This window comes from Myotis myotis, unplaced genomic scaffold, assembly GCF_014108235.1.
Source record: "Myotis myotis isolate mMyoMyo1 unplaced genomic scaffold, mMyoMyo1.p scaffold_m19_p_7, whole genome shotgun sequence".
Lineage (NCBI taxonomy): Eukaryota > Metazoa > Chordata > Mammalia > Chiroptera > Vespertilionidae > Myotis > Myotis myotis.
In genome coordinates, this window is record NW_023416379.1 from 93,721,712 (window position 1) to 93,747,959 (window position 26,248).

Here is a 26,248-nt window from a genome sequence, read left to right on the forward strand (position 1 = left end):
TTTTTTAATACAGGAATTTGGGATAAAATTGACACTGAAATATACAGATCTTAACCCCGCCCTTTTGAGAATGGATACAACCATGTAACTCACACCCCTGAGAAAGAAAGAGAAAAGCAGCCCTGACACCCAGGAGACGCCTGACCCTTACAGCTGGCTGTGGCGTGTTTGAAGTTGGCCCGGTGCTCACAGTGAGGCCTGTCATTCTCCTGTTAGAAGCAGTGTCATCAAACATCAGCAGCAGAACACAGTCATTTTGTGACTCGGATAAAGTAGACAAAAATAAAGATCACTTTATAATCTTACCGAATCACAGACAAAAACAAGTTCACTGTGTAAACCACTGAAATATCCAACATCCCCTTCCCCAGCTAACGAGTGCTGCTTCTCTACCAGGTGTAGCTTGGCCACGTCCATTCCTCCCTCCTTCTAAGGAAGATGTTTAAAGATAATCACCTGCTTCCTGATAACATCCAATCCAGAGCAAAGCCCTGCTTCCTTAACACCTCCCCCAGATCACCTAACACAAACCAAATCCTAAGACAAGTCATTCTTAACACCTTCTTCCTGAGACCCATGCTTCCCTGTGGTACGTGTTCTCCCTCATTGCAAGGAGCAAGAAACTCAACCTCGTTAAACTACAGGAATATTCTTGGTTTGGGGCTGGAGGGCATTGATACCCTATTAAGATGCAGCACATTTCACTTTCCCATAAAATTTCCTCCTATCCCTTCCCAGTTAATCCACCCACTGTCACAGATGGACGTCCGTGTTGTGTGGCTGTTGTGACTAAAGCTGCTGTGAATGTTTCATAGAAGTCTTTTGTGGCATGGGTTCATTTTCCTAGGTGTACTAGTTTCCTATTGCTGCTATAACAAATTAGTACAGACTTAGTGGCATAAAGCAACACAAACGTGTGAGCTCACAGTTTTAATGGTCAGAAATCCAAAATGGGTCAGAAGGGCTGCGTTCCTCTGGCAGCTTTGGGAAGAATCTGTTCTTGCCTTCTCTAGAAGCCACCTGCATTCCATGGCCTATTTCTCCATCTTAAAGCCAGCAGGATAGCATCTTTAACCTCTCTCTCTCTCTCTCTCTCTCTCTCTCTCTCTCTCTCTCTCTGACCTCTGCTCTCATCACATCTCCTCTGTCTCCGATTCTCCTGTCTCCTCTTTCCCTTATAAGACCCGTATGATTTCAATAGGCCCACCGAGGGTAACGTTCCCTATCTCAAAATCCTTAACATAGTCACATCTGCAAAGTCCCTTGCCCATGTAAGTATTGTACTCCCAGGTTCTGGGGATTATGATGTGGATATATTTGGGGGGGGGGTGGCTATTATTTTGCCCATCACACTGAATGGAATTGCTTGGTTTTTAGGAGGAGATATGTTTAACTTTACTAGACGTTGCCAAGCAGTTCTCCTAAGTGTTGGTACTATTTTATATTCTGAACAGCAATGTGACAGTTCATTACTTGACTTCCTCACATACATTTGATGCTGTCATTCTTAAGCTTAGCCATTCTGATACAGATGTAGTGGTATCTCGTAGTTTGTTTTTAATTTGCATTACATTGATTACCAATGGTGGTTTTTGTGCTTATTGGCCATTTGTATATTATTCTTTGGGAAGTATCTATTCAATTACTTTGCCGAAGTCTTTACAAGTCCTTCATCAAGACCTATATTTTATGAATATTTTTTCAGTCTGTGGCTTGACTATCCATTTTATTTTTATTTTTACACATGTAATTTGTTTTTTTATTGTTGGCAGTACTATAGATGTCCACCCATTTCCCCCCCATTTCCCCATCTCCTCTCCGTCCCTGCCCCACCCCAGGCCTCCACCACACTATTATGTGTGTGCATTGGTTATGCATATCCTACATAATCCTATATAATAAAGAGCAATTATGCTAATTAGACCAAGCAGCCAAACGTCCGGATGATATTCTGGACAACTGTCTGGACGAAGCCGAGGCTGCGAGGGCTGAGCCCCTTGCACACATTTCGTGCATCAGGCCTCTAGTATGTATATAAGTTTTTTGGTTAATCTTTTCCCATCCTCCTCCCTCTCCCCCCCTGCCACCTCTGAGATATGTCAGTCTCTTCCATACCTCCACGCCTTTGGACCTATTTTGTTTGTCAGTCTACTAAGTTCATTAGGTTTCACTTATAAGTGAGATCAAGTAATATTTATCTCTCTGACCAACTTATTTCACTCAGCATAATATTCTCCAGGTCCATCCATGCTGTCACAAAGGGTAAGAAATCCTTTTTTATAGCTGCATAGTATTCCATTGTATAAATGTACCATCGCTGTGTGTGTGTGTGTGTGTGTGTGTGTGTGTGTGTGTTAATCCTCACCTGAGGATATTTTTCCATTGATTTTTTTAGAGAGAGTAGAAGGGAAGGAGGGGGAGAGAGAGTATGAGAGAGAAACATTAACATGAGACAGACACATCAATTGGTTGCCTCCTGCACCCCACCCAAAATGGGCCGGGGAAAGAACCAGCAACTCACGAATGCCTTTGACCAGGAATGGAATCCGTAACCCTTCAGTGCTTGGGCTGATGCTCTGGCCAGGGCTACCACAGCTTTTTTATCCACTCATCTACTGATGGGCACTTGGGCTATTTCCAGATCTTAGCTATTGTAAATAGTGCTGTTATGAACATAGGGATTGATTGTCCATTTTCTTAAAGGTACCTTGATGAGCAGAGTTTTACAACTTTGGTGAAGTCTAACTTATAATTTTTCTTTTGTTACTGCTTTCTGGGTCCTGCTAAGAAATCCTTGCCTACCCCTAGGTCAAAAAAATGTTCTTCTATGACTTATTCTAAATGTTTTATGGTTTTAACTTTTACATTTATGTTTATGATTCATCTCAAATTAATTTTGTGTAGCCTGGCCGGCGTGGCTCAGTGATTGAGCATCAACCTATGAACCAGGAGGTCACGGGTTGGATTCAGGGTCAGGACACATGCCCGGGTTGCGGGCTCCATCCCCAGTGGGGGGCCTGCAGGAGGCAGCCAATCGATGATTCTCTCTCATCATTGATGTTTCTATTTCTCTCTCCCTTTCCCTTCCTCTCTGAAATGAATAAAAAAAATTAATTTTTGTGTGTAGTGTAAGGTAGGGGTCAAGGTTCATTATTTTTCTTTTTTAATTGATTTCAGAGGAAGGGAGAGGGAGAGAGAGAGAGAAACATCAATGATGAGAGAGAATTATTGAATGGCTGCCTCCTACACAACCCACACGGGGATGGAGCCCATAACCCTGAGTGCCCCAGGTCAGTGCTCAACAACTGAGCCACGCTGGCCGGGCCATTATTTTTCATATGAATAAGAATATCCAGGCCAGCCAGTGTGGCTCAGTGGTTGAGCACTGGCCTAGGAATCAGGAAGTCATGGTTGGATTCCCAGTCAGGGCACATGCCTAGGTTGCAGCTCCATCCCCAGTAGGGGGCGTGCAAGAGGCAGTTGATCAATAGTTCTCTTTCATCATTGGTGTGTCTATCTCTCTTTCCCTCTTCCTTCCTCTCTGAAATCAATAAAAATATATTTTAAAAAATAATAGCCAGCCCTACTGGTTTGGCTCAGTGGATAGTGCATCGGCCTGCAGACGGAAGGGTCCCAGGTTTGATTCCGGTCAAGGGCACATGCCCAGGTTGTGGGCTTGATCCCCAGTGGGAAGCATGCAAGAGGCAGCCAATCAGTGATTCTCTCTCATCATTGATGATTTTATCTCTCTCTCCCTCTTCCTTCCTCTCTGAAATAAATAAAAGTATATTAAAAAAATAAAGAATATCCAGTTGTTCCATCACTATTTGTTGAAATATTTTCTTTCCCTATTAATATGCTTTGGCACTGTTGTTGAAAAATCAGTGGATTATACAGTGTGGGTTGATTCCTGGACTCTATCCTCTATCAGATCATCCTAAGATCAAAATCACAGTCTTGACTATTGTGACTTTAGAAAGTTAAAGTTAGGTAAGTACTCCAGATTTTTTCCTTTTAAAAAAAAAAATATATATATTTTATTGATTTTTTTACAGAGAGGAAGGGAGAGGGATAGAGAGTTAGAAACATCCATGAGAGAGAAACATCCATCAGCTGCCTCCTGCACACCCCCTACTGGGGATGTGCCCACAACCAAGGTACATGCACTTGACCAGAATCAGACCTAGGGCTCTTCAGTCCGCAGACCGATGCTCTAGCCACTGAGCCAAACTGGTCAGGGCGATTTTTTCCTTTTCTTTTTACACCCTGGATTTTATTGAGTAGTTACAGTAGTGTTCTTGCACTGGCTCACATGCATATGGCCAGCTGGGGCCTAGGTGGCTCTTTGCAAAGCTGCAGTGCAAGCTAAGGAAGCCCAGCAGGTCGGAGCCTTTTAGCCTTCTCAAGCCTCAGGCCAAGTTCTCATCAGTGCTAGTTTCTCTGGCATTATTAGGGGCACTGCAGAGACACATCCCATGGGCACACATCTGGGCACCCACACTCGGTTTCAAATACATCCATTCCCCACCCCCAATTCAACTCAACACATTAGAAGAGACATTTTTACCAGGATTGCTTCTTGGAAACATGGGGAGGTGGGAGGGAAGAGCAGTAAGAGGGGCTCTGGCAAGCAGATCTGAGTGAAGCACCCTTGAGGCAGGCAAGTTGGGCCCGGAGGAAAGCGTGCCCTGCAGGCCCCCCTTCTCTAGGGTCTAAAAGCAAGGAACAGAAGCAAACTGAAACCCCTGTCACGCTACCCCCCTTCTGATAGTCTTAGATAAGGACCTAAGGAAATAAGCTTACATTTAAAAATAGAGGTTAATTTGGAGCATATACACTATTTATAGGACACCCTGCATGGAACAGGGAAGGTGAAACTGCTGGGCACAGAATGCAAACAGTTTGGGGAGTTCCTAATCTTTTCATCCTCGTTTCTGCTCTGCCCACCCTGCGGCTCTCGCAGGGGGAGTGAGGAATCAGATTCTCTAGGGGAGCATAGGGTGGCACAGAGTCCAGATACCAGGGCCTGGAGGCTTGTAGAGGGCCCAGTGGTGGCTGTGGCATGATGTCTGCCGTGGCATAACCAGGCAAGGTGGGGCTAGAGGGGCGGATGGCCCTGCTTGCTGTCCTTCCTCAGGCCTGGGATGGCCCAGCCACATGACTGCAAAGGGTAGACAGGTTGGGCAGCAAGGGTAAGGGCAGGTCTCTACCGCAGCTCAGGCGTGAGCTGAGCGCCACTAGTGATGTTGTCAGGGCCCAGCAGGTCCTCCTCCAGGCCAGGGAAGCTGATGTCCTGCAGGATCTGGCTCAGGCTGTCATTCATTGTGTCCAGAACCAGGCCTTCTGTCAGGGAACGGTTGGCTGGAAGGCTGGCAACCTGTGGTTCCCCTACCGTAGGGTAGCTTGGTTTGGGGACTTTTATTTCTGAGGGGGAACAGCTGCTAAAGGGGTCAGAGTTGAGGTTAAAGGGCTCAGAATGGAGGAGTTCTTGGGGTGAGTCAAAGAGGGGCAACTTTTCAGTGGTGTGGTACTGAGATGTGTCAGCCCCAGGGAGTCAGGTAGAGGGCCAAAGGTACCCTCAGGGGTTCATACTGGGCTGAAACCTAACCCTTCAACTTTGGCTGGGGGTGTACGCCTCCAGGATTTGGGGCTCAAGGGGAGGACAGATTTGCTCGAGGTGGAGGAGATGGGCAGCGTCTCCTTAATGGGTGTCTTAAAAGGTCCTCCTTCCTCCTGGGAGTAGCCAGGCACAGAGGGCTCTGAAGGGAGAGTGAGCTCTGTGGCTGGTCTTGAAGTCCCAGGGGCTCTGAGAAGAGCAGCTTGGGCTCGTCCACACAGGGAGGCAGCAGGTGCTGTTTCCTTCGAGACCGGCTCATCTCCCTCGCCTCCACTGGTTTCATCACCAGCATTTCAGACACACACCGGGTTGGGGGCCTGAGCCCGCTGCAGGACTTCCCGGACCTTTGAGTGGGAGAGTGGGGGGCCCTCCTCCCAGGACTGAGGCAGCTCCTCTTTAACAGGTGGGCACTGCGAGGGCCACTCTCTCAGGGGCGGGCTCTCCGCCTTGATGGGCCTCCCTCAGTGTGGCCTTTCCTCCCCGGGCTGTGCTTCTTCCTCCTGATGGACTGAACTGGAAGCAGAGGCGATAGCCCTTCTCCAAGCAGGAGTTTCTCCTCTTTCACGGGCCCTGCAGTGGGCAGAGGGGCTACCCCCTCACCAGCTAGTGGCACAAATCCTGAAAGAGAATCTAGGAGACTACATGGATAATCTGGGGGTTACCTTTTTTTTTTTTTTTAATATATTTCTTTATTGATTTCACAGAGGAGGAGAAGGAGAGAGAGATAGAAACATCAACGATGAGAATCATTGATCGGCTGCCTCCTGCACACCCCCTACTGGGGATCGAGCCCGCAACCCAGGCATGTGCCCTTGGCCGGAATCGAACCCGGGACCCTTCAGTTCACAGGCTGACGCTCTATCCACTGAGCCAAGCCGGCTAGGGCTGGGGGTGACCTTCTAAACCAAGACTGGAAACCTGGAAGCTTGGGGGCAATACGGACTCGCTTGCTGTGGCGGGCCAGCTCTGAGCTCATGAGTGAAGCTGCCGGGGCAATGGCACCTTTACTGAGGGCTGTAACACCAGTGGCTGGTTCGCTGGGAACTGAATGGGTACCAGGTCTGAGCTGACCCGGAGTAGCAATGGCTTCATCTTCCGCTGCGTGCCCAGCGGGAGTGCACTTTCGATGGTCTCATTCCGGCGGAGCTCAGGATTGGGCTGTTTCTGCTGCTTAAACACCTGGCCCAAGGTCAAGTAGCGATTGGCACTGGGGTGAATGGTCTAAAAGGAGACCTTGCCACTGGCAGATGTCTCTCGAACAAACATGTCAAGAAGAGAAAGTTTATGGCAAATGGAATTCCTCCAGCCTGGCTTTGCCATATGCTTAAAATAAGGGAAGTCGTCCTCGGTCCACGTGTAGATGTCTTTCAAGGTCATACGTTTCCTCAGTCCTGTTGATGGCGAATTGTATCATGGCCACGTAAGAGTACGACGGCCGCTCAGACCTGGAGTCCTCCCAGGATGCTGATCCTCCTGGGGGTTTCTCAACCTTAACCTGATTCGGCTCCAGGTGCTGGTTTTCCTTTCCCTCCATCTCTTGCTGGATGCTGCAGGAGCCCAGGCCAGAACTCATCGTTCCCAGCCACTGCATGCTGGTCAAGCTGGCGTTAAGAGCGCAGCCTGAGAAACTAAGATGGCGGCATAGATAAATACTGGGAAATTGCCACCTCCCACAACAATTGAAAAATACCACAAAGGACAGAGCGGACATCATCCAGAACAACAGGAAGGCTGGCTGAGTGTAAATTCTACAACTAGAAGGAAAGAAAAGCACACTGAGAGCCAGAGGAGCTGCAGAGGTGAAGTGCAGAGGTACGGCGGCTCTCGTGCGCGCGGAAAGGGGGTGGCACCTGAGGACGCGGCTGTTTTTTTGAATCACAAGCTCCCGACTGCTCTGAACTCCGGTTCGGGGAAGTCTCTGGGGACCCAGGACTCATACGGGGAGAAGCTGGACTATCGGGCAGCGGGCGAACTTGAGTGCGGCTTTCCCTCAGAGGTGCTTGCAGCAATTATCGGGTCACTGAGACACGCGACTCCTTAGGAGAATCAGCCATAGCTGCTTGCTCCGCCCTTTGATTCCCTGAGACCCCGACCCACCCAGGCTGCAGCAGAGGCTTTTGCATGTGAATGTACCTAACTGCAGCCGAGCCAGGCAGACCCGGAACTTCCAAGAGAAGGCCCAAGGCCCCGCAGCGGCTTGCATTGCTTCACAGCTGAGCGTCTTCATGGCTCCTGCTGTGTGGCCTCAGGCAAAGGCTGAATTAGCACCTCCTTAGATCCAGGAGCCACTGTACCCAGTGGTCAGAGGGGGACCATCCAGATTGCAACTCCTCAGATCCATAAGGGACACACTCAGGGGGCAGACTCAGTGAGCACCAAAGCCCCACTGAAGCAAGTCTTGCCCCAGAAGGGTGTCTTCAGCACAGAAGTTCTCCCACTTCAGACACAGCTGATTCTCACAGCCAATTGGCCTGGAGGTCAATTCCTCCCAGTGATCCTACAACAACCAAGGCACCAAGAGTGCACCAAGAGTGTCCACCTCAGGTAACTGGGGAGGCTGAGCCACTGGGCCCTACAGGACACCTGGCGCGCAGGGCCACTCTATCAACACAGGGAAGCAGCCAAAATGCGGAGACAAAGAAACAGGTCACAAATGGCAGAAATGGAGGAAAGCAAACGACTGGATATAGAGTTCAAGGCCACGTTTATAAGGTTTTTCAAGAATTTTATGGAAACCACCGATAAATTTAATGAATCCCTCAATAAGTATAGTGAGACCATAGAGGACATGAAAAAGGACCAACTAGAAATTAAGCATACACTGACTGAAATAAAGAATAATTTACAGAGATCCAACAGCAGACAAGAGGATCCCAAGAATCAAGTCAAAGATTTGAAATACAAAGAAACAAAAAACACCCAACCGAAAAAGAAAAAAGAAAAGAGATTCCAAAAATATGAAGATAGTGTAAGGAACCTCTGGGACAACTTCAAGCGTACCAACATCAGAATTATAGGGGTACCAGAAGGAGAGAGAGGGCAAGATATTGAAAACCTTTTTGAAGAAATAATGACAGAAAACTTCCCCTACCTGGTGAAAGAAATGGACTTACAAGTCCAGGAAGCGCAGAGAACCCCAAACAAAAGGAATCCAAAGAAGACCACACCAAGACACATCATAATTAAAATGCCAAGAGCAAAAGATAAAGAGAGAATCTTAAAAGCAGCAAGAGAAAGACAGTCAGTTACCTACAAGGGCGTACCCATACGACTGTCAGCTGATTTCTCAACAGAAACCATGCAGGCCAGAAGAGAGTGGCAAGAAATATTCAAAGTGATGAATAGCAAGAACCTGCAACCAAGATTACTTTATCCAGCAAAGCTATCATTCAGAATAGAAGGTCAGATAAAGAGCTTCACAGATAAGAAAAAGTTAAAGGAGTTCATCACCACCAAACCAGCATTATATGAAATGCTGAAAGGTATTCTTTAAGAAGAGGAAGAAGAAAAAGGAACTCTTACCATTTGCCACAGCATGGATGGAATTGGAGAGCGGATAAATACCACAGGATCTCACTCATTTGTGGAATATAATGAACAACATAAACTGATGAACAAGGACTGATCCAGAGACGGAGAGGCATTGATTGGACTGTCGGGACTTGGAGGGAAGGTAGGGGAGGGTGGGGGTAAGGGGGAAAGATCAACCAAAGGACTTATATGCAAGCATATAGGCCTAACCAATGGACATGGACAACGGGGGGGTGAGGGCATGAGCGGGGGGGGGGGCGGGGCGGGGTAGAGGGTAACGTGGGGACAAGGACACATATGTAATATCTTAATCAATAAAAAATATATTAAAAAAAAAAAGAGCACAGCCTGCTGCCTCACCGCCTGCACAGTTCTCCCATCTCTGCCCGAGACGGGCGCCAGGTGGTCTAGAAAGACTCACATCTGTAGCTGCAGGTTCTGGTCCCAGGGTCTTGGTGATCCCTTCTGTCCACTTGGAATCACTGCTGGTTTGGGCTTGAGGTTGGGGCTCTGGAGGGTGAGTGGGGGCTCCCCCCTTGCCCCTCCCAGCTAATGAGGATGAATTTGTTGGCCCCATTGCTGCCACTCTCTTCCTTTGGCGGTCAATGCTGTGATGATGATCTGGATAATGGCATTGTTGGATGGCCACGACTTGGGTGCTGGGCATAGTGGGTGGTTAATAATCTTGATCCCTGCCAGGAACTTGCAAGAGGTGGACTCTGCCACTTCTTGGAGGCCTGTGCCTAACCAGGCTCTTGGTGGGCAGGAGCCTCTTGAACAGGTAGGGGCAGCCTCTGTCTTTTGAGAGTCGGTGGCTGATGAGGCTGGTTTTCATTAGAAATCTGTGTTTTTACTCTCTATTGAGAATCACAAGCATGGACTCTGGACAGTGCAAGGAGCAGCAGGACGTCAGAGATCTCCTGGCTGCAGTCACTGTGGCTGTAGCTTCTGGGCCGTGGTTCCGAGGGCAGGCTCCGGGCTCCTCCAACCTGGGGCCGAGCCAGGGCCCCTGGCAGGGACTTGCGCCAGGCCTGCCGGACCCCCAGCCGGGTGGAAGGGGTGGGCAATCCCCGGGAGGTTCCCAGGGAGGAAGGGGTCCCAGGCTGGGGGTGGGGTCGGGCACCCACTTTCTTCCTTTTTAAGATTGTTTTGGCTATTCTTGATCTTTTACATTTCTATGTACATTTTAGAATCAGGTTGTCAATTTCTTTTTGTTGTTGTTAATCCTAACCCAAGAATATTTTTTTCCATTGAGTTTTAGAGAGAGTGGAAGGGAGGGGAAGAGATACATCGAATGGTTGCCTCCCACATGCACCCCGGCTGGAGCCAGAGATCAAGTCTGCAACTGAGGTATGTGCCCTTGACCGGGAATCAAACCCGTGACCCTTCAATCCGAGGGCTGATGCTCTAACCACTAAGTAAAATCAGCCAGGGCCTCCTTATACTTTCTTTTTTTAAACTTTGGGAGATATATCTATATATGTATATTTCAGAGAGGAAGGGAGAGGGAGAGAGAAACATCAATGCTGAGAAAATAACTGCCCTAGCCAGTTTGGCTCAGTGGATAGAGCATAGGCTTGTGGATCAAAGGGTGCCATGTTCGATTCTGGTCAAGGGCATGTACCTTGGTTTCAGGTTCCTCCCTGGCCCGGGCCCTGGTGAGGCTCGTGCAGGAGGCAACCAATCGATGTGTTTCTCTCACATTGATGTTTCTCTTTGTCTTTCTCTCTCTCTTCTACTCTCCTTAAAAATCAATGGAAAAGTATCCTTGGGTGACAATTAACAACAACAAAGATGAGAATCATTGATCAGCTGCCTCCTGCACAGTCCCCACCAGGGAGTGAGCCTGCAACTCGGGCATCTGCCCTGACCAGGAATCAAACCGTGACCTCCTGGTTCCTAGGTTGATGCTCAATCACTGAGCCATGCCGGTCAGGCCTCCTTATACTTTCTTATAGACTCTTTCTGAATCTTGGCTTTACATTTTGGTCTATGATCCTTTCAGATTAATTTTTGTGTATGGAGTGATATAGAGGCCATGGTCATTTTTAACCAACATTTAGTAAAGAATATAGCCACTTATTGTAAAATTCAATAAAGAATTTTACAGTAATCACATATTCTCACCACCTACATTCTAAAATTAGGACCTAGCCGGTTTGGCTCAGTGGATAGAGCATTGCCTGCAGACTGAAGGGTTCTGGGTTTGATTCCGGTCAAGGGCATGTACTTCAGTTACAGACTTAATCTCCATGTGGGAGGCAACCAATTGGTGTGTCTCTTTCACATTGATGTTTCCTCTGTCTCTCCCCCTCCAGTCTCTCTAAAAATCAATGGAAAAATATCTTCAGGTGAGGATTAACAAAAAAAAATAAAAATAAAAAATAAATTCTAATATTAACATTTCACCACTACTTATATTATCACTTACCCATTTATTATCCATCCATCTCTTCATCCATATATCCATCCACCAATACATTTTATTTTTAAAATATATGTCCAGATAAATTGCAGACAATAGACCTGGCCCACGTGGCTCAGTTGGTTGAGTATTGTCCCATGAACCAGAGGTCACAGGTTCAATTCCTGGTCAGGGCACATACCTGGGTTAGAGTGTGCACAACATAACCCAGGCAGGAGGCAGCTGATCTCACATCGACGTTTCTCTCTCTCTCTAAAAAATCAATAAAAACATATTTTTAAAAGTTGTAGACTATAGTATACTCAACCCCCTAAGTACTTCAGCATGGATATTATCAGTTCATAGGTCAATATTGTTGGCATACATGAAATACACAAATCTTAAGTGTACTTTCACTGTGTTGTGACAATGTGACTTGTAACCCAAACCTCGATTAAAATACAGAATTTTACCATCATCCCATAAAGTTCCTTCATTCCTCTTCCCAGTGAATCACCATCCTCTATACCAGCGGTTCTCAACCTGTGGGTCGCGACCCCTTTGGGGGTTGAACGACCCTTTCATAGGGGTTGCCTAAAACCATAGGAAAACACATATAGCATATCAGATATTTACATTATGATTCATAACAGTAGCAAAATTACAGTTATGAAGTAGCAACGAAAATAATTTTATGGTTGGGGGTCACAACACGAGGAACTGTATTAAAGGGTCGCGGCGTTAGGAAGGTTGAGAACCACTGCTCTGTATTCATGAAGCCACCATTTTTCTGGTCCTCCCACCCCCTAAATAGATTAGTTCTGCATGTTCTAGGACTTCATCTAATGGAACCAGAGGCCCGGTGCACGAATTCATGCAGGGGAGGGGGGGCGATCAGGGCCTGCTGGCCAGGGGGAGGGACCCAGGAGGTTGGCTGGCAGGCCCCGATCTAGTTGTGTAGATGTGCTGAGGTAGCAGCAAGCAAAGACCGCAGACAGAGCGCCCCACAGCGGCCTGAGCACCAGCTACGCTCCGAGGAAGAAACACAGCTCTACCTCGCTGCCCGCACTCGGGGGGGGGGGGGGGGGGGGGGGGGGGGGGGGCCTCACTCTCCCTGGGGCGGAGTTGCTGACAGACAGGTTGTCTCTCCCACCGCATCTGCACATTTTCTTGGGGCTCCGCCCTTAAGCATGATAGGTAGCTGACCTCAGCCAATGGTGGCACACTGCCGTAGGAGCGCTAGCCAATCAGCGGTTGGGAGCCTAGGAAAGCAAAGGCATGGGGCCAAGCTAGAAGTGGTAGAAGGGTGAGAGGCGCATGTGGCGCGGTGGCAGAGGTAAGATGGTGGTGGTGCTTACTTTACATCTTTGCCGTTAGGCTGCTGCCTTGCCCCTTCTGCCCGCTCCGAGCTGCTACTCTGTTTTGATCAGTGTTGGGGTTGCTCTCCTCCTACAGGTTTCCCAGACCCAGATTTTCCGGTGCCTGGAGCCTTAGCTGGGGGGAGGGACCAGTTGAGGGGAGGGACCGCGGGAGGTTGGCCAGCCCGGGAGGTTGGCTGTGGGAACGCACTGACGACCACGGGGCAAGTCCTGTGTTGAGTGTCTGCCCCCTGGTGGTCAGTGCACATCATAGCGACTGGTCGACTGGTCATTCTGGTAGTTCGGTCATAACAGTTGCTTAGGCTTTTAGATAGATAGATAGATAGATAGATAGATAGATTATACAGCATGACTCTTGTGAAAGGCTTTTTCACTCAGTGTAATGTTTTTGAGATTCATTCATGTTGATATATGTGTATCAGTAGTGTGTTCCTTTGGGCTGATGAATAATATTCAATTGCACAGATATCACAGTTTATTTACCCATCCTTGTATTGGTGGTCACCTGGGATGGTGCCAACTTTTGGCTTTCTGAACATTCTTGTGCAAGCTTTTTGTGGACCTATATTTTCAATCCCTTAGAAGTGGAATTGTTGGGTCAGAGGATAAGTATATTTTTAATTTTTTTGAGAAATTGTCAAGCAGTTTTCAAAAGTGGTTTTATCATTTTCTATTTCTGCCAGCCATGTATGAGAGCTATAGGTATGTCATATAGGGGTGCTCCTATAGACAAGCAGTCCCATTCCATGTGGGGCAAGTGATTGAGCTCTAGACTAACAATCAGAAGGGCAATAGCTATTCTTACACTAACAACTTTTTTTTTGAGATGTGTTCTATGTCAGGCCCTGGGATAACCACTGAGTGAAACAAGCAGGATTGAGACACAGACCGTGTCTTCAAGAACTCTGAAATGTGCCCAGCAGGCATGGCTCAGTGGTTGAGCGTTGACCTATGAACCAGAAGGTTATAGTTCAATTCCCCGTCAGGGCACATGCCTGGGTTGTTGGCTCAATCCCCAGTGTGGGGCATGCAAGAGGTAGCCGATCAATGATTGTCTCTCATCATTGATGTTTCTCTCTCTCCCTTCCTCTCTGAAGTCAATAAAAATATATTTATTTAAAAACATACTCTGAAATGTGAGACTGGCAAGACAACAACGATAACACAATGTGACAAATGTCGTGATAAAAGCAGGCCCAGGCCAACAGGAGGCGCAGGGGCAGTTAGGAAGGGCTTCCAGGAGGTGACTTTTAATCTGAGTTCTTGAAGGATAAATATAATTCGGCCTCTCTCTGGGTTGAGGGGACATTTGAGTGTATGAGGGTCTTGGAAGAAGAGCTCTTCAGACAACAGGAAAACATGTTCAAGACTTGGAAGGTTTGCTAGAGGTTCAAGAAACTGTAGGTAATTCAGAATCACTAGACTATGGGGTAAGGTTGGCAGGGGCCAACCTGCTAGAATTTGGACTTTAACTTCAAAGCACTGAGGAGCCTCTGAAGGGTTTTAATCAAGGCCATGACTTACTCAGATCTGCATTTGGGAAGGATTCCTCTGGCTGCTGTGGGTGAAAGGGGCTAAGTGGATGTCTGCATGGTAGCTAAGAAGAGGCAAGAGGAAGAATCCTACTGAAGTAATAGCAGAGGGCAAGGAGGGAAGGGGCTGGGTTGATGTCAAGGAGGCAGAAGCAATGGAGTTTATTGTTAACAGATAGAAGGTAAGAGATATAGCAATGCCTCCCACATTTCTGCCTTAGGCAACTGAAGAGTACCTTACTATTTACTGTCATAAGGAAACAGGCAACATTTTACATAATAGTTTTTTCTTATAGGACTTGTGAAGTATTTAACTGGAATAACAGGTAATAAATACAGGAGTCCCCTCTTATCCATGGGGAATAAACTTCAAGGCTCCCAGTGGATGCCCTGATCGGTTTGGCTCTGTGGATAGAGCGTCGGCCTGCGAACTGAAGGGTCCCAGGTTCGATTCCGGTCAAGGGCATGTACCTTGGTTGTGGGCACATCCCTAATGGGAGGTGTGCAGGAGGCAGCTGATCGATGTTTCTCTCTCACCGATGTTTCTGACTCTCTATCCCTCTCCTTTCCTCTCTGTAAAAAATCAATAAAATATATTTTAAAATATATTTTTATCCCCATTAGGGATGTGCCCACAACCAAGGTACATACCCTTGACCGGAATCAAACCTGGGACCTTTCAGTCCATAGGCCGACGCTCTATCCACTGAGCCAAACCGGTTACAGCAATAAAATATATTTTTAAAAAAAGACTCCCAGTGGATGACCAAAACTGTGGGTACCAAACTCCATATACCGCTTTTTTTTCTATACGGTACATATACACCTTTTTAGTTAAAGGAAGACTTTATGGCTTCTCTTTGACATATCTGAATGGCCGGCATCACTACAGTAGTCCTTCCTTAAAGTTGTAGATAGGTTCTGTGACTTTAAGCGAAATGGCATATACCAAAACCAATTTTACCACAGGCTAGTTGACATAAGCACGAGTTAACTTCCTCTGGCACCTGAGCACTGTTACAATGAAAGGATGTTACTTGAGGACCTGCTGTCCTCCTGCGCTTTGGGGCCATTGTTAAGCAAACGGAGGGTTACTTGAGCACAGGCACTGCGCTCCCGGGGGTGATGTGATAACCAGACAGCTACCCAGCGGGGACCGGAGGACAGTGTGCACAATGTGGAGAGGCTGGGCGAGGGGTGGTCATGCTCTGAAGACACACGATTTAAAACTTACCAATTTGTTTCTGGAATTTCCATTTAACATTTTTGGAACGCAGTTGACTGTAGGTAATGGAAACTGGAAAGCAAACCATGGACAAGGTGGGGGACAACTACTGAATACTGTTTTAATCAACTTAAATTAATATTTATTCGTTGTCTTCCCGGAAAGGCTGGGATCGCTTTGTTAATGTTTCCTGAACAAGAAAATGTAATTAATACTAAAACAAGGGACCTGGGAGTGGTCTTTTGGGCTCTTGCAACTACACAGGCCCATAAAAGCTGGAGAAAGAATTAGAAACCAACAAAAAACCTCCTTCCATATATTTAATCAACATTTACTGAGATTTTTTTTTTTTTTTGGATAAGGCCGTGTGCTAGGAGATGGGGATATGAAGGGAAATGACACAAGACTGCTCTCAAGGAGTTTACAATCTAACTTACCTTTGCTCTTGTGTACTGACTGACACTGCAGTGCCTTTTGCAGTTCCGCGCGCAGCCTTCCCCAAGTGGCATAGCACAGTGTAGCTGTCTAACCGCTGGTGTGACTGTACTCCTACAACTTTCCTGCGATGGCTTTGGCAACTGGGGCCAAAGAGCCACAGAGACGTTCCTAACCCTGGATCTGCCTCTGGGAATTTATCTTGAGGAACTATTTGGGCTGTAGACGAGGATTTATGTACAGAGATGTCATTGCTGTTCTAAAGATATAGAGGCTACAACAACCTAACAATGGGAATTGGGAAAATAACTGATGGTGCATCCCTATGATGGACTATTAGGTGATAATTAGAAGTAGTATTTAAAAATAACTTAACGACATGCGGGAAAGACCAGAAAAAAAAGTAGGACACACATCTCTTCTGAAGGTGCTCAAAGTATCCATAATTTAGTATTTTTAGGTTCTCTGTATTTTTCAAATTTTTGACAATGTGAATGTTATAGTATTTCTACAATCAGAACTTTTGGATTTCTTCTTCTTCTTTTTTTTTTTTTTTTCAAATTAGAGACAATAGCAGAGTTAAAGCTAGAAAGACAACCAAAATGACCAAGATTTGGGTTATTCTGTTATGAAGACTGACCAAAATTAACTGAAATTCTACATCTTATATGGTAAAAGTTGCATGAAATGTCAATATGAGTTGCAATATAGTGAGTGCCTACTGTGTGCCAGGTGCCCAGAAGGGTAATTATCTTTATTGTACGGAGGAATGTTTGGTTTCAAATCCTAACCTTTTGTACCATGCTAAATACAAGCAAATTCAAAAAGGTTAATAAGCGATTCACAGACAAACCCTACACAGGATTTTCAACATGTTTAGGGCATTGGAGGTCTGGACTGCTGATAACATTCACAGATCTCCAGTTCAAGAGCGTCTGGCTGTGTCTCTTTTCCTGGAGAATCTGACATCCACAATATACACTCCTTTCATCGCCAGAAACGATGATTGCCTTACGGTTTGCGCGCGCGCGCGCACACACACACACACACACACACACACACACACACACACACACGTTCCCTTCTGGCCCTCATGTTTACCTTCAGAGGGCGCATTTGCTTTATTGCACAAATAAAGGATCTCAGGATAAACATTTGTTCTAATGGACGACAAGCCTCAGCTCACACGACTTCCAGAGCTTCTGCATGTCAGCGAAACGTGCCCCGCCCCGCAAGCATACCCTCCGCCCGCCGCCGTTCGGGCGCAGGATCTACTCCCAGGCAGCGCGGGCTCCACTCCCGTGTCTAACCGCATCCCAGTGGTTCCCCCAGAGGGACCGGCAGGGTCCAGGCCCGGGCGGCCTGACCTTGGGCCATCTCGGGCCGCGGACTCGCGGGTGACCTTGGTCCGGCTCCCGCCTCCCTCCCGCAAAGCCGCGGGGCTGGACAGCAGCGTCCGCACCCGGGCCGTTGCTCGGCCGCGCCGCGAAGCCCGGCGCCAGCATCCTCTCCTCCGCGGAGCTCTCCGCGCGCCCCACCCGCCCCGCCCCTCCGCCGCGGGCGCTCCTTCCCGACGCTCGTTTACGCCGCGCGCACTGGGCGGGCGCGATTCCCGAACGCAGCCTCCGCCGCGAGCGCGTGGCCGCCCCGCAGGCCGGCGCCGCCTTACGCCGCTGACGCAGCGCGCCCAAGATGGCGGCGCGGTCGTCGTCGGGGGTGGCGGCAGCAGTGGGGGCGGCGGCCGTGGCGGCAGCTGGGACGACAGCCGTGACGGCGGCGGCGGCGCGGGGCCTGGGCCGGGGGGAATGAGGAGGCCGCGGCGGGCCAGCGGCGGAGCCGTGTAGCGGAGGAGCCGCCCCCCCTCTCCGCGTCCCTTGGCCGAGCCGGGGGCGCGCGCGCGCGGCCGTCCGCAGCGGGCTTCCCACCCTCTACTCCCGCGACCCGCACCGCACCCCCACCCGGGCCGGAGGATGATGAAGCTCAAGTCGAACCAGACCCGCACCTATGACGGCGACGGCTACAAGAAGCGGGCCGCGTGCCTGTGTTTCCGCAGCGAGAGCGAGGAGGAGGTGAGGCGCCGGCTGGGGGTCGCGGGGGTCGGCGGCCGCCTCCCGGGGGGCGGGGGGGGGGCGAGGGAGGCGCGGCCGTCGGGGGACGGTGTGTCCGGACTCCGGGCGGGACGGTGGGCTCGACCCAAATGAAGTTCCGACGGGATTTCCTGAGGCGAAGAAGGGGAAGGAAAGAGGATGGTGGGCGGGGGGGAAGGGGGTCGGAGCCCGGCCCTTCGGCGCGCGCCGGGCGGAAGGCGGTGCCCGGCCCTGTCAGTGGAGAGCGGGGCGCGGGGAGCGGGCAGTGGCCGGGGAGAGAGTGTGGTGGCCGGTCAGCCGCTGGCTTGCGATCCGGGAGGGGCAGCTCCGCACTTGTCAGCCCGGCACATGTGTGCGGAGGCCGCGGGGCACGGGCGCGGGCCGCCCCTTTGTGGCCGAGAAATCGCTTCCTTGGCAGGTTGGGGGTTCGGAAGGGATTATGGGGGGCGGGGGGCAGGGGGGTGTCTTAGTAAGATTCAGGGCGCATGCCAAAGCCAGTTGTTTATTTTATAATGCTCCGGGCAGCCCTTTTGGTGTAACCCGAGAGGAAAGGGTGTTTGCTGAGATGATCTTGGAGAGTTGAAAAATGTTCATTTTGATTGGGAGGCCACAAGCGGTATTTAAGATCTGTGCCCTGACACTCCTCCGCTGCTCTGTCTCAAGGCCCTTGGGAGTACAGTTGCTAGCAAAACAGAAATGCCTGGAATCAGTTTCTTTTTGCATAAGGTACTTAAAAAAGAAATCTCAGCCTCTCGGAGCCGTTTCTGGGGTGATAAAGAGAATTGGGAAGAGGAGCGTGTCTCGGAAATCCACAGAGAAAAGCGCTTTGGAAATTCATGCGGTGCCGGTGGGGATGCGTTTCTCTCATGCGCGTGGTGGTAAAATGGCAGTTAAACTGGAAACAATGCAGGACAGTGACATTCAGTATGTTACAGTCCCGCATGCAGCAGTGGGCAGTGGGGAAAACAGTGCATCGTGTTGAAATGGGGGGAAAGGAACTTGACCCGTTAGTTGTGAAAAGAAGCTGTGATGAAAGAGACCGATGGATTGGCAGAAGTGCCTGTCCAGAGATATTTAGGGGGAAGTGGGAATTTAAATTACTGCCTGGGGGTGGGGAGGGACACTAACTGTGCTGTTGAGGAATGGTGTGTGTTCCCTTTTAGCAAAACAGAAGGAAGTGGATTTGGAAATGTATAGTTTGTGTCCTAGCGTGTGTTGTAAAAATCCCCCAAACAGATGTATTACAATAAGAGTCCTAAGCAGGGCCATGCTGTAAATTATGTACTGTTTTGGAATACAGACTTGAGTAAAGTAAAATTATTGGTGGTGTTTACTGTTCCAAAGGCTTTATTGTCTTCATTATTATATCATACTGGAGGCCCCGTGCACGAATTTTGTGCGGGGGTGGGGGGGGCGGTGTCCCTCAGCCCCGCCTGTGCCTCGCACAGTCCTGACCCTTTGGGGGATGACCGCCACTGCTGCTGTGTTCACCAGCCAGCAGCCATGAGCCCGGCTTCAGGCGGAGGAGCACTTCCCCTGTGGGAGCGCACTGACCACCAGGGAGCAGCTCCTGCATTGAGTGTCTGCCCCCTGGCCGTCAGTGAGCATCATAGCAACTGGCTGTTCTGCTGCTGTTTGGTCAATTTGCATATTAGGGTTTTATTATATAGGAGGATTATGGGAAATCATATGGGATCACAAGCTGTTAACTGGATGGAAAACTAATTAGCATAACAACATATCTCACGACACTACTATGGTTAAGTCTGTGGGCACCCCAATTATAAGTGGAAGGGTATATAATTTAGTTGTATGAATGATGCAAGACTTTGTTTTAAAATGTCATACTAGAAATTGAAAATGTGACCATTTTGGATACATTGGAAATCCTTTATAGATCATAAGCAAACAAAGATTTGATTTTCTGTTAAAGTTTTGTTATTTACTGACAGTAGCATTAATGTTAATAGATTTGACCGATCATGGAGTTTCCTCTACTGAATTTCTTTTTCTTTTTTAAAATCTTTTGTTGTTGTTCTACTGACTTTCTTTTTGAATATTGGTTAGTGAGCAGAAGATTAATGCAGATCTTTACAGATTCAGTGGATGTTGCACCTAACACCCAGGAAGAGCAAGAAGATGAATGAAATGAGCCCATTTTAGACTGGTGCAGTTCACTTAAACAAGCATGTATTAAGAGCCTACTATGGGTGCGACACTCTGTAATGTGGGATCAACATCCCTTCCTGCCCCAAAATATGAGTAGTTTTTGATAGGATCCCTTAATTGGGAGAGATTTTAGACAAGAAATGATCTCTAGGGTTCTGCTCAACTTTCAGGTTATACAATTGTGTTGGATGGGAAGAATTTGTTAGTTCCAGGAGAACTTTTATATTCTCAATAGAAGTACTAGAAACTGGAAGTGTTAGCTGCCACATTGTGGGAATTTGAAATTCCAATTCAATAGGACATTCAACCCATTTTTATCTTATTATATTTTAAATATATATTTTTATTGATTTCTGAGAGGAAGGGAGAGGGAGAGAGATGGAAACATCAGTGATGAGAGAGAATCATTGATCAGCTGCCTCCTGCACATCCCCTGCTGGGAATTGAGCCTGCAACCCAGTATGTGCCCTGACCAGGAATTGAACCTGGGACCCTTCAAGTCCCCAGGCTGAGGCTCAACCACTGAGCCAAACCGGCTAGGGCCATTTTTATTTTTTAATGGACACTAATGATTTTAATCAAGATAGAATAGTTTAGCCCTGGCCAGGTAGCTCAATTCATTAGAGTGTAGTTCCAATAGACCAAGGTTTTTCAGGATTCATCTCTGGTCAGGGCATATAGAAGGGTTAACCAATGAATGCAGCATAAATGGGTGGAACAATGAATCGATGTCTCTTCCTCTCTCTTTCAAATCAATCAATAAAAAAATAAAAAGATTAGTTTACAGAATATTATTAGCATTAATACAGTAGTAGTATAAGTATAAATAGGGGGGGAAAAAAGGATAAATAGGGCCCTGATTTAATTTAATTAACCAGTATCAGGAAATATACATACAGTGTAACGAAAAAGAGATGAAAAATATTAGCAAATAATAGACCATGAATCAAACTTTCTAACATTCTGTTTTATCCGCCCTAGAAAATTTATTTATAGGCCTACTGAAATACTGATTCAGTATTTCAGGATGTGTGAACATATTCAGCAAGTTTGTTAAGTGTCAGGTTCTGTGATACAGTTATGAAGGCCACAGACGTGCAGGGAGCTTAGAGTCTAGTGGGAGAGATGGAAGAGCAGATAGGCCCAACAACATGATGAAAACGAATTTCCTTTCCTTCAAACCTAAACAAGAAATCCAAAGCAGGAAAATGTCCCCTCTTACAAATTTTACTAATTGTGATTGACATTTTGATAAATTAAAATCTTTAAGTTTGGGGTGTTCATGATAAGTAACTTTTATTACAATACTTTGAATCTGATGTACAGTGAACATTTTCTTACCCAGTCTATGCTTTAACCAGCTTGGTGCACTGAACACTCACTGTTACTGTGTGAATTATGGGTCTGATATATCTTGACCTTGTGGCCTCCCAACTAATCTGTGTTTACAAAGAATCAGCTATGGGTTTGTTCTTAATCTTTATTGTTGAAAGTATTACATATGTCCCCCTTTTCCCCCCATTGACCTCCTCCAGCCTGTCCCCGCCTCCCTGTGTGTTGCTTTTTTGTTGTTGTTATTAATCCTCACCAGAGGATATTTTTTTCCAGTGATTTTTAGAGAGTGTGGAAGGGAGGGAGAGAGAGAGAGAGAGAGAGAGAGAGAGCGAGAGAGAGCGAAACACATTGATGTAAGAGAGACACATCGATGGGTTGCCTCTCACATGCATCCAATCAGGGCCTGGGATTGAACCTGCGACCCAGGTATGTGCCCTTAACCTGGAATTAACCCGTGATCCTTAGGTCCATGGGCTGACACTCCAACCACTAAGCCACACCAGCCAGGGCAGGAGACAGTTGTATAGTATATTTCCGTATCTGTTCATGTTCATGGTACTTGTTATTGTAATTATCTAGTGTAATTAAATTTGACATAAGCCAGTGAAATTTGAATTAAAGGATGGTTTTGTGAGCTTTTCAAATGCTTTGGAATGATTAGATAATTTCAAGTCACTAAGAGAAATTACTGCTCAATTATATGGATAAACAAACTGAAAAAGATGGGGAGGGAGTCGTCTAAAAGGACTCTGTGCATCACTTCATGACTGTTTTCAGGTTTTTGTATATATATTGAAAACATAGGTCATGCACAATGGATGTGGAATATGAAAGACAGACAACTTGTAATTCAACAGTACACCCACACTCAAGATAAAATCTTGGACCTACAAACAAAGGTTGGCAAATAAATATGCATTTATATAATATATGTTTTAATCCTCACCAAGGATATGTTTTTTAAATTGATTTTTAGAGAGAGAGGAAAGGAGAGAGAGAAACATCAGTGTGAGAGAGATAGTTGCTTCCTGTACACGCCCCAACCAGGGATCGAACTGGCAACCCTGACATGTGCTCTGACTGGGAATTAAACCTGCAACCTTTCGGTGCACAGGACGATGCCCGCCAACTGAGCCACACAGGCCAGGGCTACATTTATATTTTTAACCTGCCATATCTTCTAATTAATATTTTATCACAAACAATATAGAAGGCAGACTTCTTAAGTAAGAATTTTTTGCACTTGATTAGGTAATATGACAGTTCATTTTTGTCAAATTATTCAACTTCGGCCTCCCTAAAGCACTTCTTTCCATTTTTGGAGCTTTTGTGATGGCAGGAAGTGAGAGACATTGGGGGTGGGCTTGCCTATACTCTGTACCCTTCCCAGAATGGAGTGGGAGAGTATAACATAGGCATTTTAGTCAGTTGAAATGTCTAGCAAGTGAAATACTCACTTAGACAGGTCAATGATATAGACTATATGCCAGATGACATCACAGTGCCTGAAAAAGTTAAAACTGGTCCTGAAGGATCTGTTTCTACTTTAACGGGTTGGGGGGAACGAGTACTGATAGGATCATCTCAGATTTTCCTGTGCATTAAAATAAAAAGAAAGGACAAAAGTATCCTTAAGGGTGTTTGGTTTGTTGAGCTATTTCATCAGGAACCCTGCATCTCTTGGCAAGGGGCTCTGCATTTCATTTTCTCAGATCCTTGAGCTCACTAAGGTGGATGGGAAGATGACTGACATTGAAGCTCCTTAGTGGGCAGAGCCTCTAGTGGCCTGAGTATCAGTAAAAATGCTACAGAGAAGCAGGTGGAGGCACTCACTGCGGGCCACACCTCCCCCCGGGCTCTGGAGAAGGGAGTAGTCAGACACAGATGGCAATCTCAGAGGCAGTAACCATGACGAAGGGCTTCTAGAAGATCCCAGTCTTTCTGTAGTATACCTGGGATCTGGGTGCATTGAACCAGTCATCTGACTGGACATTTCTGCTCCTCATTTCTTTTTTTTAAAAACACATATTCTTTTCTTCTTTTTCTTTTTTTAATTTCAGAGAGGAAGGGAGAGGGAGAGAGAGATATAAACATCAGTGATGAGAGAGGATCATTGTTTGGCTGCCTCCTGTGTACCCCTTACTGGGGATGGAGCCCCCAACCTGGACGTGTGCCCTGACCGAGAATTGAACCTTGACCTCCTGGTTCATAGGCTTACACACAACCACTGAGTGACACTGGCCAGGCTCTTCATTTCTTTATTTTTTTGAAATTTTTTATTTATTTAACTTTTTTCTTTGCTGCTCATTTTAATCTTTCCTGGAGGCTTTTTTTTTCTTTAATGTGTCTGTGCCTTCCCTTGTTCCATCTAATAATACTGGTTAGTCACTTAAACATTTCTTCCATTACCTTCCATTCTACCTTCTTCCTGAGATGTGAATCCTGGTTCGAAATCATACTGCAGGGTCCATTCTTCTTTTCTACACCCTAATCTTACTTGCTTTTGGGTGATTCTCATTTCTTAATAAACATAGTGTTGTGCATCTACATGTGTGAAGCAGTCTATATTTTTCTTCATAGCCTAATACAAAAAGGAAGAGCCCTATTCAAGAATGCCTTACCTTAACCGGTTTGGCTCAATGGCCTGCGGACTCAAGGGTCCCGGGTTCGATTCCGGCCAAGGGCATGCACCTTGGTTGCGGGCACATACCCAGTAGGGAGTGTGCAGGAGACAGCTGATCGATGTTTCTCTCTCAATGTTTCTAACTCTTTATCCCTCTCCCTTCCTCTCTGTAAAAAAAAATCAATAATATATATATTTAAAAAAATGCCTTTGTTTATTCGTTCCTTCAGCACAGTTTTTTGGAGAGCCCTAGTATTGACTAGTCTCTGTGTGGGATCCTGGTAATACACAGATAAATAAGTCTGTGGTTCCTCATAAAGTCAACCCCTCTGCCTGCTCTGCACTGTGCCTTCCCTTCCTGCCTGCCTAGTGACCTCAGTGCTACAGTTGGCCCATCTCTCCTGCTTCATCGCCTGTCCTGTGTACCATCATTCCCAGGCAAACAGGCTTTAATATTTAACATCTTTTAAAAAATGCTCCCTTGGTCCCAGATTCCCTCTAGCTACCATCCCTTTTTTCTCTTTCCTTTCATAGCAGAACTTTTCTGTTCTTGGTTGTCTCCTGCTCCTTTTCTCATTTTCTCTTGAACTCATTCAGTTAGGCACTTTTTCTCTGATTCTGCTGAAGCCATTATTCAGGGTAATCTACCAGTTACTAAACCCAGGGGCCTATTCTCAATCCTTATGTTACCTCGTAATTCTTTTCTTCTTGAAACACTTTGTTCATCTTGGTTCTAGAGCATCTCTCGAGTTCTTCCCTCTCTTTCTGGTTGCTCCTCCTTATTATTGCTGTATTCCTCATTTTCCTGATTTCTTTTCATTGCAGTGCACAAGGGTATAATCTTTCCCCGCTACACACACCCATACAGTAGGTAATCTCTTCCAATTCCATCTTTAAATGCCCTGTTTATACTGATTACTTTTTATTTATTTATTTATTTTTTAAGATATATTTTATTGATTTTTTACAGAGAGGAAGGGAGAGGGACAGAGAGTTAGAAACATTGTTGAGAAATAAACATCAATCAGCTGCCTCCTGCACACCCGCAACCAAGGTACATGCCCTTGACCAGAATCGAACCCGGGACCCTTGAGCCCGCAGGCTGATGCTCTATCCACTGAACCAAACCGGTTAGGGCAATACTGATTACTTTTTAAAAAAATATATTTTTATTAATTTTTTACAGGGAGGAAGGGGGAGGGATAGAGAGTTAGAAACATCGATGAGAGAGAAATATCGATCAGCTGCCTCCTGCACACCCCCTATTGGGGATGTGCCCACAACCAAGGTACATGCCCTTGACTGGAATCGAACCTGGGACTCTTCAGTCCGCAGGCCGATGCTCTACCCACTGAGCCAAACTGGTTAGGGCTATACTGATTACTTTTATGTATCTATTAGAAGCCCAGTGCACAAAATTCTTACATTTGGTGGTGGTGGTGGGGGGGTTCCCCAGCCTGGCCTGTGCCTTCTCACAATGTAGGAGCCCTGTGATTGGATCGATCTTCCCAAAGAGGTAGGCCCCGCCCACCCATCCTGGGCTCCTCGATGGATTGCCCCAAAGAGGTAGGCCGGAGCCGCAGGACCTGCCTTCACGCCACGCGGAACCGCTGGGACCCACCTCCTCCGTGCCACACAGAGCCGCTGAGACCCGCCTCCTCCACATCCCGTGGAGATGCTGGGACCTGGCAGAGCGGTCGCCGGGACCCATGGCATCAAGTCTCCACCCACCTGCGCGCATCTCGACGCTCATGCAGCTCTGCCCACCCGTGTGTGCCCGCTGTGCACGCAGCCTCCTGGTGATGGATTGTGACGGCATGAGGGCATCACGATGTGAGGGTGTGACAACCACATAGGCTTTTATTAGTATAGACTAGAGGCTCGGTGCACAAAAATTTGTGCACTTGGAGG

At 47.1% G+C, this 26,248-nt stretch overlaps 1 protein-coding gene and 2 pseudogenes across 1 annotated transcript in view; 1 reads left to right on the forward strand and 2 right to left on the reverse strand.

Moving 5' to 3' along the window:
- Positions 1-5,206: 5,206 nt before the first annotated feature.
- On the reverse strand, positions 5,207-6,239 carry LOC118660788 (annotated as a pseudogene).
- A 156-nt stretch (positions 6,240-6,395) lies between these two features.
- LOC118659826 lies at positions 6,396-7,352 on the reverse strand (annotated as a pseudogene).
- A 10,495-nt stretch (positions 7,353-17,847) lies between these two features.
- NUDT3 (nudix hydrolase 3) overlaps positions 17,848-26,248 on the forward strand; it is a 96,781-nt gene continuing 88,380 nt past the window's right edge. The window contains exon 1 of the mRNA XM_036316309.1: positions 17,848-18,192. Within this exon, the coding sequence (XP_036172202.1) occupies positions 18,094-18,192 (99 nt within the window). The 5' untranslated portion in view covers positions 17,848-18,093. The remainder of the gene's footprint in view (positions 18,193-26,248) is intronic.